This window comes from Micromys minutus (genome assembly GCF_963924665.1).
Source record: "Micromys minutus genome assembly, chromosome: 13".
Lineage (NCBI taxonomy): Eukaryota > Metazoa > Chordata > Mammalia > Rodentia > Muridae > Micromys > Micromys minutus.
Genome location: NC_137982.1, coordinates 35,529,264 through 35,549,474, shown reverse-complemented (window position 1 = coordinate 35,549,474; position 20,211 = coordinate 35,529,264). Strand labels below are relative to the sequence as shown.

Sequence of the window (20,211 nt, the reverse complement as noted above, 5' to 3'; positions counted from 1 at the left end):
TACTTATCTAAATTGCTTTAAAAAACATAGATAATACTGGAATTTGTAAAAAATAAAAATATATAGGAAAGAGGTCTTCAAAGTATAATAGAGTTTCAACTTTAGCTATTTACATATAGACTGTCATTTTAACTCTTGATCTAGTCACAGTTTTATTAAATATTTTGACAGTTTTGATAAATCACATACCGGGAAGGAAAGTACCATTGAATTCTTTTATTTTTACAAATTATATTATTTAATTTCATGATTTAACTAAAATATCCCATCATGGATTTACTAGCATTTCTCAGTATCAAAACCTCTTGACAATTAAAAAGCAATAAATTACAACTAAACTCAGATGCCATACAGATGGACTATATACTGACAAAAACATGTTCATACAGTGCAAGTAACATAGTTGTATGAATTTGAGTAGAATAGGCAGTAAGGATCACATGTAGAGTAACATTTTAACAATTCAACAGCATTTTAAGACTTAATAAATCTAGGTGATAATACATATAATTTCATAAAGTAATTTTACATATTTTTTTAAATTATAAAACAATCAAGTCCTTTGCTAGAAATATAGTTTTAAATGTTATTTTCATTTTTAAAATGAGTTACAAATAATTAGAACTAATGGGAATTTGACATTACACATTACTTGAATGCAAGTTTTGAAGCTAAAACTGCTTTCTAGAATTATACTTCAGAGATAAGACATAAACATTGCTTGTTAATTACTGTAATGGGAGCTTCACAAGTCTTAATTCTTTATTTCTAGAATAATAATAATTATTTAATTATGTTGCTGAAGATACCTTAAACACCAGAGAATTACATTGTACTTTTAATCTGGTAAGCAATAAGGACTTTCAACTTCTTCATCTGTATTCAGTAACAATTTACTTAGTAAAATAAAGGGCAAATAAACTGAAACACAGGGATACAGAAGCATTCTCAGTTTCCTTAAGATTGCCTAGTATATCAGTTGGTACTATTATTGTTTTGGGGGACAGTTTCTTCCTTTGAAAAGCTACATTATATCTCACAGGATCAAGCTTAAATAAGACCTCAATTTTTATACATCATAATAATATGGTATCAGAAAACATCCTATTTCAAACTTGTAACACAAAGCATCCATGTTTTAACAATCACATTTAGTTTGCTTCAGCTGCTGCGTAGATGTAAATGTAATCCACACCACTATAAACTCCAGGTCTGAAAGATAGCAAGCTAATATTTGTTTCTAAGTGCTTTAAAAATTATTTGTAAAACCTGCATAAAAAGGAATCCGTAAGTGTATTGTGATTTTACTTTAACAATTATTCTGCACTACAATGGAAGTACATGCTCAAACAAGACACCTCAGCAGTATTTTAAAGCAGTAACCACCTAGCCAATTTCTCTATGTTCTGTAGTTTTTCTAATCCACTCTCCCTGTGGTTGAGCAAAATCGAATTGCCTCTCACATTTGCAGACAGCTCTGTGAAGGTGATAATAGAGCTGCACCCTGCTGTCATGAGGCAGGAAATAGGAAAATGGCATATGGGGCTAGAAAGAAAGAAATAAAAAGGGGGGAAAGAAAGAACGAAAGAACGAACAAAACAGAGAGAGAACTAAACAAGAACAAAAGAGATTTTAACAAAGGATAATATAACCCAATGTACTCTGCAAGTTAACCTCTTTTTAGAATCAGTCAGCATATTTAATCATTCATCTGGGTCCTCACTCCAAATACATGAATGGTTGATTACCAATTCTTTTGGACAAGTTTTCATTGTCTAAAATATTTAGAATAAATACCCAACTCCAGAATATATCCTGCATGATGTCTGAAAAACAAAGCCTTTTAAAATAACATTTTAAAGATATGCTGCTATTAAATACTAGTAGACTGTATGAAGCAGGCTTTTAGTAGGATTTAATATTCAAATTTATGAAATTTTTAAAAATTAAGGATAAACATTCATTCATGATTGCAAATTAAAAACAAAACCCCTAAATAATTTTTTAAATTGCTAATATCATGACATACATTTAAGGTCTTGCATAATTTCAATAAAAAGCATCCGTGTGTGTGTGTGTGTGTGTGTGTGTGTGTGTGTGTGTGTTAAGAACACTTTCAAATAAGGATCTTATTACATGCATGTGCATAAGTGGCAGTAGACGACAATGAAGTTAGAGCTGACTCTACCTTTCCTTTTACACTCTGAATGGGATCCACAACCACTGCCACAGCTCTCTCCGACAAGGCTTCAAAGCTCTGCTGAGTGTTGATATCCACACCAGAAAGCCAACAGCCAAAGCCAGGGTGACTGTGATACCAACCAACAACCATCTCGGGCCTGAAACAAAGGGCACTCAGACTCAGAACACAGCAATGCATGATGAGAGGAGAGAAACAACACACTAACGGGGTATAAATTAAGAAAAGATGAAAGCACACAGGTGTGAAAAAGCACCATCAGAAACTCTGAAACCGGACACCATATTCTCCAGCAAACATGGAAATGAGTAAGTGTGACAAAGGAGGGCTATCATTAAGAGACGCACATTAGCAGTGGTAGATAAGGCTTTCAGTTTTTCACCTTGTTACCACACTTTCTCAGAGCCAGTTTTTACCCTTTCAGCATTCAAGTAAATATCTACTCTTTAACTCCTTAGCTCTGGGAGCTGGATTTTCCAGGCACAGAGTACATTTTTTAACAATGGACACCAGGATCCACTGTTGTGAAAGGATTAAATATCAATTAAACCAGCAGTAGAACTAGGAACTCAGTCAAAAACCAATTTGCACTGCTCTGCTCAGCTGCTGAGCCTTTTGCTAACATTAATTTTGAAGTTTTTTCCACAGTAGAAGAATCTGAGCAAGAGAATGACAACTATTGGGAGACTTAGCTTGAAAGGGAAAAACACTTGGATTACTGTCTTTAAAACTCATGTCTACACACATTTATTCAGAACAACATTCGGCTACAATTGTCAAATACACAGACCATACCAGGTTTGTTGTTTACAGTGAAGAGAACATAATTCTGGATGCTAACAGAGGAACAATGCAGCCCAAGCCTATGGCAATGACAGCTGAGAATACAAGGCAGTTCTCTGATTGGTAGACTTCCACTCAATGTCAAGAGGCATCACACAGGCAGATCAACTACATTAATTCCTCCCCTAGGAGTGGTGTTTATAAATACCATAAACTTTAAGGTATATTTCCCAAAATATTTCTCATTCATTAAAAAAAAAATACTCACCTTCCTGTTTGTTTCAGCATATCCAACATTTTGGCTTGGAACACTGGGTCAACTGCTTCTACACTGACACCCTATATTAGAAAAAAGAAAATTTTTTTTCTTTGAGAAAAAAAAAAAGAATCATACTGTAAATGAGTAAAAAACCCTACCTTAACTTTGTATTATAATTTTATAGGTTTTGGTACGTGTATTTGATAGCTAGTCTAATTACTAATCTCTAAAACTGTCAAGTACCAAACTTCTGTTAGTTAATAACTGTGACAACATTCTGGTGCTAAAAGTTTATGGCTGTTGCTCTACATTTATAAGAAGTACCATATAACTGACACACTATGATTTTTTTTTTAGTTATACCCACCTACCTATGGTAGGCATACTTCCTAACACCAGTCTCTAGCAGAAGAACTGCAGCTGGTCAGTTATTGGACAATACTATTTTTTCAATAATATAAATAATTCAAAAAAATAATTACCTCATAAAACAGCAATCACAAAAACTCATTACTAGACACAGACCACATAATCAATTCTCTTAAATATTGCGTTAATTTGCTAGTTTAGTCAAAAATACTATACATACAGAATAAAAAGGCTTTATGTTAATAAAATGTTAATATGAAAAATGACCTATTAAGGTCAGTGTCATTTACCTCCTACAAGGCTTTCTTCCAACATCAGGAATCTAAATCTAATCTAGCTACACAAGCAGTTTAACATAAACATTTCCTTCCCACCAAAGTGCATAGCATAGTAAATTCCAAAGAGGGCATCCCTGTAAAATAAGATGCACTCTGTTGCTGGGCTAATATCTTTTGGGGGCTTTGTTGTCATTAAAGAGAAGGTGAAGAGAGAAAATGAAGAGGTGTGGAGGAGGGGTAGGGTGCAAGGAGAAGGATGAGAGGCAGAAAGTACAAGGGTGACCATGCAGACATATTCTTTACAGAAGCACCCCTTGACGCTTGAGCTGAAAGAAATACTTCCTAATTCTACTACACAGAGTGAATATAAGAGTCAAGATAGCCTATCTCACACCATCAAGCAAGCATTTACATGGAGGAGTAGTAATAATGTATAAGAATCATTTATTATACTGATTTTATAAATAGGGACTACCACCTATACCAGATATAAGTTAATTTTTATGTATTTTATATATTCTGACAGAAAAAGAAGACATACCAGCAGACTAAGATTTAAATCTACATATAAATTTGTGGTTAACATAGTGTTCACATATCCATATGAACAAAAGGTATAATGGATAGTCAGAAAGATAAAACAATTCCAAATCCTACCAAAACAAAACAAAAACTTACCTCATCTAGAAGTACCTGCAGATTTTCATATTGTTTTGTATTATTTGCAAATATGCTGCATACTATAGCAGCTGCTCTTCAGATAACACTTGTGTCATGTGTGTATATGTATATACATAGATATATGCATGTATGCATATACACATACAACGGCATCACTTAGATGTTTACAATTTGTTCCTTAGTGTGTACCTTATCAAAGCAAGCTCAAAGTAAGGGCCTTTAAACAGAACAAGCAGTTTTACTTTTAAGGCTCACCAGCCTTCATAGGAATACTGGTGTAGTAAAGGAAGACACCCATCAGAGAAACACAGAAAATGCACAAGTGAGAATGGTACATAACATGTTTTGAAAAGTAAGTAGAGTTAATGCTGACACTCTTTTGTTTTAGTTGGTGTCTTAATATTGGACCAAATGGCTACAAAATGACTATTCAAGACAAGGAAGATAATTCCTCATCTCCATTCTCCATCTCTCAAGTGCTGTGATTCAAGTCATAGCTATTGTATTGCCTTTTAATAATGTCTTTTCACATTTTCTTTAAGTCCAGCAGGGTACCACAGCACATACCTTTAATCCCAGCATTCCAATACAAAGGCAAGAAGATCTCTGTGCACTAGAGGGCAGCCTATTCTACACACTAAATTCCGGGGCCAGCAAGGGTTATATAGTAGGACCCCTATCTCAAACAAACAACCACAAAAAAATATTCAAAGAGAACTGGAGGGATGGCTCAGTGGTTAAGAGCACTAACTGTTCTTCCAGAGGTCCTGAGTTCAATTCCCAGCAACCTCATGGTGGCTCACAACCATCTGTAATGGGATCCAATGCCCTCTTCTGGTGTGTCTAAAGACAGAGACAGTGTACTGATGCATATAAAATAAATAAATCTTTTTTAAAAATCCAAAAAAAAGTATGAATGCACTACTTTTTATAAAAATTTACTGACATAAATAAAAGGCAAAACAAAATTAACATTAGAAAGAAGACATTTTAAACAGGTAGTAGACTGCTTTCAAAATTTACATTTTACTACTTAACAACTGAATGTCATTCACTACCACAGGTAGCACACAGACTTTAAAACAACAAAAACCTACAGGAGGACTAATTCACATGTATTCAAACTTTACACAGCTTCTAAAAATTTTGATCAAATGTTCAAAGTAATTACTGTGATACCTTATTTTTATAGCAACTAATTTTTAAATCCAGTAAGTAATTTAGTACTACCATCATTCATCTTATAAGTACATTTAAAGGACTAATGATTTAATTCAACACAAGATAAAATTTGTATTATTAATCTTATGATTCCTAAGACAAAGAAAAACAAAAGGATGACAATTATTTTGAATTTTTAAAAAAAAGGAAAAAGAAGAAAAAGAAAAAGAGACATGCAGCAGCTAACCTAAGTAATACTCACAGTTCCTGACTGTGGCATAGCAAACACATCAATCACTCTGACGGTGTAATCATCAACAAATTCACCAAGCATTAGACCCATAACTTCCATAGGAACTCCAGCACGGCCATGTTTTAACATCTGTAAAGAGAAAGATACATAGACAAAAAGCACATTTATTTGAAACACACACACACACACACACACACACACACGTTGTTAAATAACCTATTTTGCTTCTGTGGAAATAAAATCCTATTTTATAGACATGCCCTAACTAATACTTAGGTCATCCTTAGGCCTGAGGGAATTAAGGCAACAAATATACCAAAGTAAAAGAGTGAATGCAAAAGAAGCTCTGGTGCAAGTAACTCCCTCCCTTCCTTACCTTTAGCAAGGCCAAGGAAGAGATATAAACTTGTTCTGCTGTGTCCACGGCAGGAGCATCTGTAGGTGGACCCTAGAAACAAGTTAATCAATACTATAATACACAGAATACTGTAGAATAATAAACATGTAAGTTATTATGAGAGCTTCACGAAAAAAACTATCAATTTTTATCCAATTACAAATAATCATAAAATAGTTACACATATCAAGCATGAAGGCAACAGTGAAAACTTAGTATCCTGACAACTTTTCAATGGGCATAAAGTTTACTTCCACAGTGTTCACCTACCTTGGCTACAAAATAATTACTGCCAATTACTGTGACATTAGTTAACATTATATCATAATACAATATACTCTGAATGCTGCCTGCTATTGGACTGGTTGATAAACTGAAGGATCAACAAACACAGCAGATCCTCAGAGCGGCTTCAGCTTTAACTACAGACAGCATGCAGATTAGGAAATGGGATCTCTCTGCAGACTCATAGATACAGTAGGAGGTAAAGTGGAAGAAGACTTCTAATCCCTAGGTGAGAGAGCTGTGAACAACATACTCTCTGCACTTCCCTAATGAAGTTGTTGCCTTCCCCACACACAACAAATTTAGCACAACTACCTCAGGTGTGAACAAACTAGATAAGGTCGGGTAGGCATGAAAATACTTTCAGTGACTGACCACTGCCTTTAATGCTATTACAGAGTAATGAGCCAACAACGTTTCTCCCTAAAAGATGTTATTTATTCACAAAAAGAAACAAATCTCTACTGTTTGTCCCAGTGAGCTACACAGGGGAATTTGTGGTCTTTACCCTCAGGTAGCCTCACCCAGCAGCCAGTAAGTACAATTCCATGCCAAGCACTATACATTGTTTCAATTTTTTTTTTTAATACTGGACTGTCTAGAACATAGTTATATTTTATTCCAACAACAGTTTCCCCTCCCAGTCCTTCCCTGCACCTAGGTCTACTCTCCTGTTTCCCTTCAGAAAAGAGCAGATAGCATGACTAGGCACAAACCCTTATATCAAGGCTAAAGAAGGCAACTTAGTAGGAAGAAAAGGATTTCAACAGCAGGCAGTAGAGTCAGAGACAAGCCCCTGCTCCCACTGTTAGGAGTCCCACAAGAACACTAAGCTACACAGCCATAACATACATGAGAGGGCGTAGGTCAGACCAATACAGACCTGCAATCGTCACTTCAGTCTCTGTGAGCTCCTATTAGCCCTGCTTAGTTGATTCTGTGGTCCGAGTTGTGGTGTCCTTGACCCCCCTGGCTCCTACAATTCTTCCTAACCTCTTCCACAAGAACCCTAAGCTCCATCCATGTTTCTGACCGCTTTAGCATGTCAACAATGTTACCCATTCATTCTCTCTTGCTTTTATGCTTTCACTTGTTGAAATTAAATAACTACTTTACTCATACTCCACTAACCATCTATATGTATTTCTATTTATACACTAAACTTGTCACCCTTTGAGGCTGTTAAAAATGTTACAATGGTAATTGGAGGCATTAAAGCATAGCCAGCTCCCAAGTGCAAATACTTCACTTATCACTGAATGCAGTTTCGCTGTATTTTTTTTTTCAAATAAACTTTTAAAATGAAAACTTTGTGGTAAACTCAAGCACTTTATGATGAAGGAATAGAAGCTTTAATAACCTAACTTTGTGCCCCTGGCTAGAAAATTTACGAAAGATTAAGAATTTGCTCAAGGCAGCCAGGGGAAGCCTGTGGGTTCAAGGCCAGCGAATTCACCACAGGGAGGAGGGTATTTTGGTTTTTAGGAACAGGATTGGTCAATGCACTGGACAATAAAAGTTTCGCCTATAGCCACCCAATTTTAGGTCTTTAACACAATCACACTCACACAGATGCACATGAGCGTGTGTAATCAAAATTCAAGAAAAAATTTAAAATAGTAAATGATGTAAAGTAAGTTGAGCTAAAACTATTGACAAATCAATAATGAACAACCTCCAAGTGGATTTAAAGTAAAAATTCATACATGTTGCTTAAAAGTACTAAAACAAACACTAAGAAAGTTAGTCAACAACAACAACAAAAGTGGCTTAATTGAAGAATCAGGACCAGACATGTTTCACATTTCAGAATATCTGCAGTCTAAAACAGTTAGGTACCCACAATCCAAAAAATCCAAATAGCTACAAATTGAAAATTTTTTTGAACGCTTTACCATTTTGACTTCTTAATCTTTCCTAAGTTTCTAGCTAGGGGCACAAGGTTAGATTATTAAAGCCTTTATTACTTCGAAACATTTTGAACATTGGGTCTGGGATGCACAGTGTGAGCCTAAATGTTTCTGTAGAGGTCACAGTGTCGCTCTGCTGAGCAGAGGAACACTACACACTGTTAGATCATTTCTGTACTTGAGTGACATTTGGTTATTCCTCTTTTCTGTTTTTATAAGGTTTTGATGGTTATAAAGAACTTATAGAATGATCTGGAATCAAAAGGTTTTCATCCTTCTATCCTGCTGTGTATATACATCAATATTACCTAACACTGAAAACTCAAAGCATTCATTAGTACATTTGACGCTAAAGCATCTTTTAGAGCTAGCTGCTGTAACTTTCTCATCAGTGTATTGATAAATCCAGATTCTCTCTATCTTGAACATAACCAGACTGCTATACTACTATAGACACTGCATTGTATTAGCTTTCCAAGTTGTCACCATAGAACTGAATATATTATATCTTCTTATCCTGCTTTAAAAAAATGGCAGCACTTCAAACTAAATTTGCTTCTCTATATCATACTATAGCATTAACCAATAAAATTAAAGACTTATATTAAAAAGAAAATCAAAGCATGGCAAAAACTTTTCTAATGACTGTCTATGTGGTCAGGGTGCAGGAACACATATGACAGGCACAAAACAAATTGAATCAATAAAAGAATATACAATTAAAAATGATATAAAATTTCTGAATGTTAAAAAGCAAAATACTCTGTAAACTTAGTTGCCTCATTTATGTCAAAAAAGTCATTAAGTAAACAAATTTTAAAAATTACTAAGCCTTTGTAGCAGAAGCACAGGCAAAGAATATAGACGCTAATTATATAAAAAATATAAAATGATATAAATATGAAATGTGTCCAACCTCCCTAGCTGACCTTCTTTAATTAAAGAAATACCAATGAACACATTAAGACTTTCCTTTGGAAAGGATAGCAGGCACTGAGCAGCACGGGCACCAGTATGAACTGGCGCATCCATCAAAATCAGCACAACATTGGACAGCAATAGCATTAGGGTTGCACAAACTTTGTGACTTAGTTTTTCCACTCTGGGAAATTACTTGAGTGAATAAAGAATGCTTGCAGGAACCAAAATGCTCATAGTTGTCTTTAAACAATGCAAATAAACCCAAGAACATAACCTTCAATTAAAGTACATTGTTGAAAGCCTCACCTTCTAATAGCTCAGTCATCTTAAACAGCAATAGCTACTATATATTTAAGGCCAAGTATCTTAATCTGTTGCTATAGGGACAGGGTTTCTCTATGTACCTCAACTTGTCTTGGAACTCATTACATTGATCAGACTACATCTGACCTCATCACAGAGATGCATCTGTCTCTGCCTCCTGAGTGCTGGGTCTTAAAGGAGTTTATCACATGAACAGTTATAGGGGATATTTTAACTTAGAACCTTGGAAGGCACCTACATTAAAGTAAAAGAAAAGAAGGAAGATAGGTCAGTCATAGGGAAAAGGGATAATGCATATAAAACTGCCATGCCTATGAGAATCCATCCACAAAATAGCAAGCATATCATATATATCTGAAGACCAATTTGTCAACTATAGTTCAATGAAGCTGAGGTAACAAAAATGAAAGCTACAAGAGGGTCGTGGCCACCAAATACACTAGCATGAGGGCAGATTCTCCACAGCTCTGATGGAAGGAGAAGCTAACTAGTCATCAGTCCATAAAACAAACAGGCAGACTTAGTGTTTACTAATGCAAAGTATTTTCAAGCATTCAAAGATACATATTTTTGACAAGCTCTTGACTTTTAACTAAGAGATTCCACTTTTAAAAAATTCCTTACTCTCAAAATCTAGAGCTATACTGTACAGGATCATAACAGAAATCACTTTACCCATAAAATATTAAGAAAACTGTGAGGATGTTTAGAAAGGATCCAAGATACAATACAGCTTGTTAAATACCTGAAAAAAGGTGGCAAATACAGTAGCTGGCTGGACTAATAGTTCTTAAAGTACAAACTCCAAATCAGTTCATTTAGAAACTTAAGAGCAATACACATTTTTACTTAGTCACCAGAAATCAGGGTTCTAAAAATGTCTTCCAGTGACTAAGTCCTGATGAAACATCAAGATCATTGATATCAGACTACATTAGAACTCTAAACTGATGGGGAAATTATCTAAGCTAGTAGACTGGGGTTCATGATGAGAAAAATCTTGTAATAGCTCAAGATACAAAGAAAATTAAAACAGATTCCCTGTAACTAGAGTTAATCAACTCTGACTGCTCTTAAACATCTGAGAGCTGACTAGCTGCAACAACACAGTAATTCCCTAACTCTATCATATTATTTCCAAGTAAGCCATTCACAACCCAGTGGCTTCAGACACCAAACTTAATATATTCTCTATAAATTAATCTTTTTGACTTATTTAATGTCTTGACTCTCATACTAGATTAATACCTAAGTAAAATTTCTGCCAACTCAATTCAGTTCTTATAACCAACATAAAACCAAGTTTATAATGAGTTGTATTCTACAGAATGGCAGAAATTTTTGAGAAAGGAGTTGCAAAACATACTATCAAAAAGTTTGTTTTTGGTTGTGATGGCTAGTTTTTATGTCCACCTGACACGGCTAGGGTTAACTAAGAGAGCAGAGTTGAGAAGAATCCTCCTTAAGTCTACAGGGCACTTCTTTGGAGATGGACATGGATAGGTCCAGCCAACTGTGTGTGGTGCCACCCCTAGAGACTGGTCCTGAGTTGTACAAGACAGGTGAACAAGCCAGGAGGAGCAAGCCCGTATGTAGTGCCCTTTCCCAGCTTCTGTTGCAGTCTCTGCCTGTGAGTTCTAGCCCTGCCCTCATCTCCCTCAGTCTGTTCCCTGGAAGTTTAAGATGAAATAGTCTTTCTTCTCTAAGTTGTTTTTGGTCCTGATGTTTTATCACAGCAACAGAAGCCCTAACTAAGACACGTGTCAAATAAGTTTAAAAAATACTATGTATCTCCCTGAACTCCCATGTTTATACTGTACGCTAAACTCTTAGTGTAAACATTTTCCTGGGGAGAGAAAAAAGAAAAATGTTTATCTAAATTTTTCAAAACTGCAACCCCATGAAGAAAATCTGAGGTTTCTGTTTCAGGGTATGGAGGCGAATTAAAAACAAAATTTCCAAATGTGTGACCTTTTACAATTCATTAAGTACTTCGTTAAAGTGTTTGAGTACCAAAGTTTAAAGAACCTTGTGAGACAGTTAAAGCATATACTGACATAGACTCAAAGCTAAAACTTATCACCAACTAAAACTAAAGTAGAATTCTGATGGATAGTAATATGCAGTTTTCACTCCAGCACACCAGTAGACAATCAAATCAACTTTTCTTCTGATAGCTGAGCTTACGCGCTTTACAGTTTTAGAATCTGAAACCATTTGTACTAAAGAAAGGAAAGAGAAACGTGGGGTGCTCTTCCTACTGAAAATCAGTTAAGATGCCCAGAGAGGAGGAACACCAGTGTTTCTTTGTATTTTCTGAAATGTGGATGAGTGCACTGAGTTAAACAGAGCAAATGCAATACTGAGCATACTTAAAACACTAGGTGTGTGAGTCTGCACATGCGCCTGTGTGGGGTGTGTGTGTTTGGAGAGGTGTTAACAGGAAAAAAATAAACCGAGTTAAACTCTACCATGAGAAATTTGACTCTAACAAAGCATTTAGGTTATTTTAAAAATCACAGCATACAAGTAAGTAGAAAACAATAGTTCTTTACTCACATTTCTCAACACAATTTCTGCCATAAAGTCCTTCAAAAAATCCCCCAAAACACCTTAATGGTGGTCTCTCTAGCCTGGAGACCTGCTACTGAGTGAGAATCCTGAAATCTGCTTTCCCTCTCTCTCTTAAGCTCCTGCCTATGAATCTACAATATCTGTCCTCTGTGGTCATTGAATTACACTCTTCAAATTCATGAGACAAGAACCTAAAATCCCTTGCTCTCAAACACAACCCCGATTTTCCCATATCATTAGTTTAATACAATGGTTCTCAACCTTTCTAATACTGTGATTCTTTAATACAGCTTCTCACGTTGTAGAGAATCCCCCCAAACCAAAAATTATTTTTGTTGCTACTTCATAACTATAAGTTTGCTTTTATCTGAATTATAATATAAACATCTGATATGTAGAATATCTGATATGTGACCCCAGTGAAAGGTTTGTTCAGCATCCAGAGGTTACAACCCACAGATTGAGAGCCACCACTCTAATACATTTTAAACTGAATAAATTTAAGCCATAACAAAAATCAGATAATGATTTATCTCAGAAGCAGAGGTTTCAAACACCAAAATATGTTTTAGTAGCCTGATAAGGCAGAGGCAGGTGGATCTTTGTGTTCTAGGCCAGCCTGGTCAACACAGTTAAGTTCCCAGTCAGCCAGAACTCCATATATATAATGGCTATTACCCAAGCAAATAAAAATATTAACAGCTCTACTTCAAATACTAAAAAAAATCCCTACATTTTGGGAGCAGAGGCAGGAGGACAGAGAGATACAGTGAGACCATGATTCAGTGATTGAGTTAGGGAAAACACAAAACCAGAAATGGTCAGGATAATGATGTGTCAAGGTGTACCCCAGAGCAGCAGGTGGTTTTTATCCCTGACCCATAGACTTCCTAACCCTTTAGTTTACCCTGCCCTCATGACTCATTTTTCCCAACTTGAGACTGTAATGGGGGGGGGGGGAGTAAGTATGAACTAATACAAACTGTCCCCCACCCCGTGCCCCGAGTGAAACTTAACTACTGTTAGGATAAACTTACCCTCAGTTAAAACATACAGTAATGGGAAAGGGTATTTATAAAATTATCAGCTTCTATAGTGTGCCAACTATTCATGTGAACTCTACTGAGTTTCTGACAACCATTTTACCAGCATACTAAGAACGTAAGGCACATTTTATTAACTGAATATGATATAGGTTAAACTTCAAGGTTCTTTAACAATATCTTCCACAAGAACTGAAAGCACTACAATTTACTAAAGAGGCATCTAAGCAAGAAAAAAAAAATCCAGAACTAAAGAAAACCAGTCTGTTTAATACAATGCCACTCAAAATAAACATACACACACACACACACACACACACACACACACACACACACACACACACACACACACCCAGCAGGCCCATTAAGTAAGGTGCAATGCTCCCATCTAAAACTGAGAATCTGCCAGGCATGATAGCATACACCTGTAATCCCAGAATTCAGGAAGCTGAGGCAGAAGGACGGGTACACGTCTGAGGCCAACCTAGCTACACAGTAAGAACACAGCCAGCATGAAATATAATGAAGACCCTGTCTCAAAACAACCCAAAAATATAAATTAGAATAAGATTTATAGTTATATAATCCTATAAACCCATGAATGTATCCAAAGAATAGAAATGGAAATGCTTTTGTTATTAGATCTGTGGTACTCAATTCCTATTGGCCACTTTAAAATTAACTTAAATCTGACTGCTTAAAGTTTATGTGGCTGAATGTTTTAAAGTGGGGGCAGGGGATCTACATCTGTAAGCTGGAGAAATATGAGTCAACTACCTAAACAACTGTAAATAACTGACCCACAGGCAACATAAGCAGCCCTGTTCAGTCATGAACACCTACCCAGCTGGGATATAAAACAATGCACTCCACAACAGCACAAACCTTACCTATGCACACTGAATTAAACAGAAATGACCACACAGGTCTTCAAACATTAAATACTGCTAAACTAAATGATACATGAGTTTTCTGTTTTGTTTTCTCCTCATTTAGAAGGTTAAAAATCTGATCTAGCATTAAAAAAGCTGTGACTTTTACTTGGGCAGCCCTTGTTGACTACGTGCTAAAAAAAAAAAAAAAAATTAAAAAAAAAAAGGCATTTGCCATTACAACAGCATAAAAACCACTGCCTCGAAGTGTTACCTACTCAGGCCTTTTAACAAATTTGTTAACACTATTAGTTATATTACCCCACCTTTCACTTAGTGTGAACTGGTATCAATTATTTAGCCAATTTTATTATGTTATTAAAATACCTGCTGATTAATCTTGAACCAAAGTGTCACATAAAAGAAATGTAAAATAAATAGTATCGGTGAATTGTAAAAATATTTTCAAATATTTAAAAACCTAAATTTACTTTGGAAAATGACATCAAATGCTTCAAAATCGCAATTAAAATGTTACGGGCTTATTTTTTTTATTATAAGGTTTAAGGTGTATACTTGGTGGTAATTTTTAGAATGATCGTTAAAAGTGTATTAAAATGTTTTTTAAAAAGAGAAAAGAGACTTTATTAACAAATAAATTTAATTTTTTATTAACAAAATGAATTTAAAAGGCCTGAGTAGATACATTTAATATATAACAAAAGCTAAGTATACAGTATGTTAACCAGTTAAGAGAAAATATTTTAAAATTTTATATCTAATACTGGCCTCAATTCTATTATAACATTCATAAATTTAGTGAAACTATCACCTTCAGTTTTCTCAATTAAAAACCAAAACTAAACATAAAATATAAATCCAAACATATACAAATTAACTACCGCTGTATTGTTTATCTCTTACCCAACAAGGTAAGAAAGAACCTTTTAATACTTTAATTTTTGAGTATTAAACAACTAGTGTGAAAAACAAGCTCCATGTAAACTATTTCTACTGCCTGAGCTTCAATGACTCGCTGAAGCAACCTGTTCTAGGAGGTGTTAATTGGCAATAGGAGAGCAAGTCAGAAGCATGTTCCCCACCGTCCTAACCCAGCAAGGCTAGGTCATTAAAGTGGAAATGAATTCTTTCATGTGGACTTAACTCTTTCACTACGTGATTTCAGCTGTTTTCTCTCAATTAATTTTTTAAAAACTTGATACTTTTTAGAGTTAAAATTGTTCCAAAAGAGGGGAAGGAGCCCTTTGGCTGACAGTTCCACTGACTATTATTCAGAAAAGAACACAGCAAGTTAATTGCAATGTAACTGCAACTCTCGCCTTAGATAAACATATAAACTAATTGTATTTGCTTAACACCAGAATAAAAATCTAGCATACACTGTTTAGAAATAGCTCAGAACCATTTTAGTCATAAGAAATTTTATTTACATTCAGGCTGGAGAATCCAACAACTCTGCAAGGATCACCTTAACACTGAGATAAAATTTTCAGTAATTTTAAAATTTTCAACATGCATATAAAATTCCAAATATAAAAATTCTTTGAAGCACAGGAGTTAATACACCTTTCTAATTATGTTTCATTATTCTGATAAGGTGCAGTCACAGCATATCCTGATGACTGGTTGCCAAAAAAAGCCAAAATTCCTTTTATGGCATGATCTCAGGTTTCCAGATGGCACATTAATTCTTTCAAAAAAAAAAGAGAGAGAGAGAGAGACAAAAAAAAGGGAAGAAAATAAGAATGGAAATGTCAAAATAATGATGCACTGCTTTTCAAATGCCACATTTATAAATACTAATATTCCCTATATTTATTTTAAGAATTTAAAACAAAAAATATATACAAGATACTAAATCCTATAAGAATAATTAATGAGCATACACTATTTCTCAAATCTAAATATTTTTGAAAGTACTGAGTTTAATGAAAACATCAGGCTGAGAAGTAAACATCTGAAAACTTATACCTTATATCTGACACTAAATATTTGTGACAAATTGATAAAAAAACAATATGATGATAGACATAATTTTACTAATTGTTTTAATACCTCTGGGCTCCTGAATAACTAACTCTAACCAAAAAAAATTTTTAAGTGCTTATTTATTAAAAGATTAAAACAGTGGAAACTGCAAAGGTTCAAAGACATAAAGCCTGGGGATTACAGCATACTCCTATACAATCTTCCCTTTATCCTTCTGTCAAGTTCTCTAATTTATCTGACAAACTCAGCTCCTTTCTGAAAACGTTGCCATCCTAAGCCTACTGAACTTCTCTAATACAACACACTAAGTGGCTGCCTTAGAGCCAGTATTTTAAAAATATAAAAATTTCAATGAGGAGCAGGCAGTGGGGTGAAAGTGATACACTGGCAGGAGATGGGGAGATAACACCATTATCTAGTTATAAAAAGATCTGGTAAAAGTAACATAAGAACTGATGGCCCAGTGTCTGGTGCACAACTCTGACATTTCTTTCCCTTCAAGACCACTCTGACAGTCATTTTGAAACAATTTTCACCTATTTTAAAATGTGTGTATATATGTGCGTAAAAATGTCATAAATATCAGTCACCTTAGACATGTATAAACTTTTCCCAGAATAACTAAATGCCCTCCCCTAGGTCACCACTATTACTGTCCACACAATAGGAAAGAATCAAGTACAATGATTGTTTTTTTTTTAAAAAAAGTTCAAACTTTAGACCCCAAAAGATAACTATAAACTTCAGAGAGCAGCAGATTATGTTGCTTTTTATAACTCAAATAAGGGGACCAAGAAAGGCAAAATCTTGAATTCCCTACAGCAGAACACTGAGGCATCAGAACTGTTCTATTAACAGACACTACATTCACACATTTATATTTTTCCTCTATATTTATATTATTTGTGTGTGTGCATGCGTCAACTAGCCTACACACACACAGAGGTCGGAGGACAACTTTTAGTAGTCAGTTCTCTCCTTCCGCCATGTACATGCTCCAGAGATCAAATTCACTTAGGTATTGTATGGATGCATTATCTGTCAATTAAAAAACCTATGACCTATGGTTTAGGCAGGAAATAGAAGGTGGGACGTCGGGGAGGCAGAAAGAACTCTGGGTTAGAGCCAGGTGGGAGATTTACCAGGAAAATGCATAAAGACAGACACATGGTACCTGACCACAAGTAATCAGCCACCTGGCAGAATCTAGATTAGAATAAATGGGATGTTTTAAGTCATACCTAGTCAGAGAAGAAAGAACCTAGCTATATGGCCAAGGTGTTTGTAAATATATTTTGAGTTCTCTTTTAACATGTATTCTCAGAATACAGTATTCTTTCAACACAGACTGTAAGAAGCTGATTACCAGACATCCAAGCAATGGGCACCACTGGAAGGAGTTCAAGACTGGATTAGTTGCATCACTGATGAGAAAAGCTGAAGGTTAAGGGACTGCTACTGAAATCAGCTGTTAGAAACAGCAGCTACAAGAGTCAGGCTCTCTGGGGTTTAGAGGAGTACTAATAACCTTGTCTGTGTGCAGTTAGTTTTTAAACTGTTATCCTCGTGTTTCTTATTTATGTCATCTAATGAAAGAAAAAGACAAAAGAACATCTAAGAAAGATGTGTATGTGTGGGCATGGGTATCAGAATATAGAGACTTAGAAAACCTGTGTGACAGACAGTATGACAAGCACTAGATATGTATATGATGAACTAATTAGATGTAGTGCTAATTCTTAAAATGTAGTATCTCCAAAACTACATATTATATTTATACACAAATATAAAAATGAATATATAACACAGGTTTGGGGCCAAAATAACAGGAAGTGTGATAAGATTTAGAAATAATAAAAGCAGAACAAGGCCTGATATTCAGAGAGTCTCTCCAGAAAACATGCAAGAAACGTATTGGTGCTTTTTAGTCCTGTGTATAATTCAAAACTGTGTCAAGTAAAATAACTCTGATGCCTGAGTTCAGCCAGAGGCTCTGATTTGAATGCTCTGGGGTGAGGTTCAAGTACCTTTTGGTTTTTACTGTGTTTTTTTTTTTTCCCTTTCTTTTTCTGAGACAGGATCCCACAATGCAGCCCCTGCTGGCTAAGAACTCACTAAGTAGACCAGACTGACCTAGAATTTACAGAGATATCTGCTGCAGTTATAAGTGCTGAGATTAGTGTGAGTGCTGGACTTAAAGGCTTGTACCACCATTCTATACAAAGCAAGTTTTGTTTTAAGATACCAAGTGATTCCCAGCAAAGGACCACTGACCTAAACTTATAAAGCAAAGGACTGCACTGCTGTCAGGTCAAACTGAGGCAAGTTCGCCTAGCTAGCTATCTTGAAATTTCAGAAGTTCAGAGCCAATTTCAAAACACATCAAATGCTATACTATTGCAGTTTATTATAATTTTAATTCAGTGACACAGTGACAAAATATCACAGAAGTAGTTAGTAGGCTGAGATTAGTCAGGTGTAGAGACATTAGATGTGACAATTCTTGCTATGTATAAAATACTCCCAAGTTCTTTTGGGCACGTAAAAGTGTTGGATCCCCTTCCTCTTGTAGTTAGGAGTAAACAAGTAACTAACTGGAAGAGAAGTGAAATTGCTTGACCTTTATTGTATCCAATGAAAACTTTGAAAGAGTGATGATGCCATTATCTGGCATCCTAGAATATTGATATCACAGAACAGAGATCCATCACACAGTGTGACTGAAAAGAAAGCTGTATCACACTGAGCCATTAAGATTTAGTTATTTCTAAATCATGACACACTGAAGTAACTTCTAAGGGAAGAGAAAACAGGCCACTACAAAAGACTAGAAAGTAGAAAATAGTAAATAATGAAAGAAAGCAAAAGAACTTCAGAGAGAAAATCTTAGTCCTACAAGGGATGACCAAAGCAGCATGAAACATTAATTAAAATAATATACGATAAAATGGCTACTTTAAGACAAAACAAACAAACAAAAAACACCTCATGAGCCAAATAAGTAAATAAAGTCTTCTCTGTCCTATCCTAGCTTACCTCATTAAGTGAAAAGACAACTGGGCTTCACAATGGCTCTATGACATGAATCAAAACAACTCTGGTAACACTTCCTCCCAAGGAAACATGGTTCTCCTTGACCTTTTTCCTTGCAGGAGAATCGTTTACATCTTGGCCAGCGTGGTATAACTTTTATCCAACAGTAAAAATGTATTAAACACAGAAGTGAAGTTATCAGTTGCACATTATTTTAAAGGGTCCTTGAGTTTCTGATGGTAGAAGGTTTACAAAGGACTCTAGGCAAAACCCACACAGCTAACAACAGACAACCTGCAAAGTTAGCAGTGGCAGCACTAGGAAGAAGCCCAGTCAGATCAGCCTGAAGAAATATGTACCATGTCAGGACACTGGACGACCGCCTATACGGGTCAAGGAAATGGAGAAGTACAATATGGATGTAAAGGGGTTGGGGAGTTAACCAATTAGGTCAATACTATTAAGGAAGGTATGTACAAAATACCTATAGGCTGCATCTCAAAACTCAAGAATCTGACTGCTTACTAAACCTGCAACAGAACACTCAAACATATTCAAGTAGACATTAAACCCATTTTATCTCAGTTCAGTGAGTTTTTGTTTCACCCCTCCCAAGAATCCCCATTTGCCCTAAAATCTGAAATTATAAAACCCAAAGCTTAATTAACACAGTTTGGAATACTAATGTAGTATCAGATCTTTAAACAAGTTACCTTGTGTGGTCTCCATTAAAAAATTTACGTCAAATCCCACCCAAAGAGAGATGGCCTCCCGGGAGTGCTGTACTCACAGGTGAGACAAGCATTTTTGCTCCAACAACTGGCCAAAGAGGGACCTGCCAGGAGACCACAGGGCTCA

The 20,211-nt window shown here is 35.5% G+C and overlaps 1 protein-coding gene across 1 annotated transcript in view; it reads right to left on the bottom strand.

The window, feature by feature from the left end:
- Positions 1–20,211, bottom strand: part of PSMD14 (proteasome 26S subunit, non-ATPase 14) — a 90,016-nt gene that overhangs the window by 30,341 nt on the left and 39,464 nt on the right. The window contains exons 4-7 of the mRNA XM_080927119.1: positions 6,361–6,432; positions 5,994–6,113; positions 3,252–3,322; positions 2,189–2,339 (exon numbers count right to left, since the gene is read on the bottom strand). Of these exons, the coding sequence (XP_080783245.1) occupies positions 2,189–2,339; positions 3,252–3,322; positions 5,994–6,113; positions 6,361–6,432 (414 nt within the window). The remainder of the gene's footprint in view (positions 1–2,188; positions 2,340–3,251; positions 3,323–5,993; positions 6,114–6,360; positions 6,433–20,211) is intronic.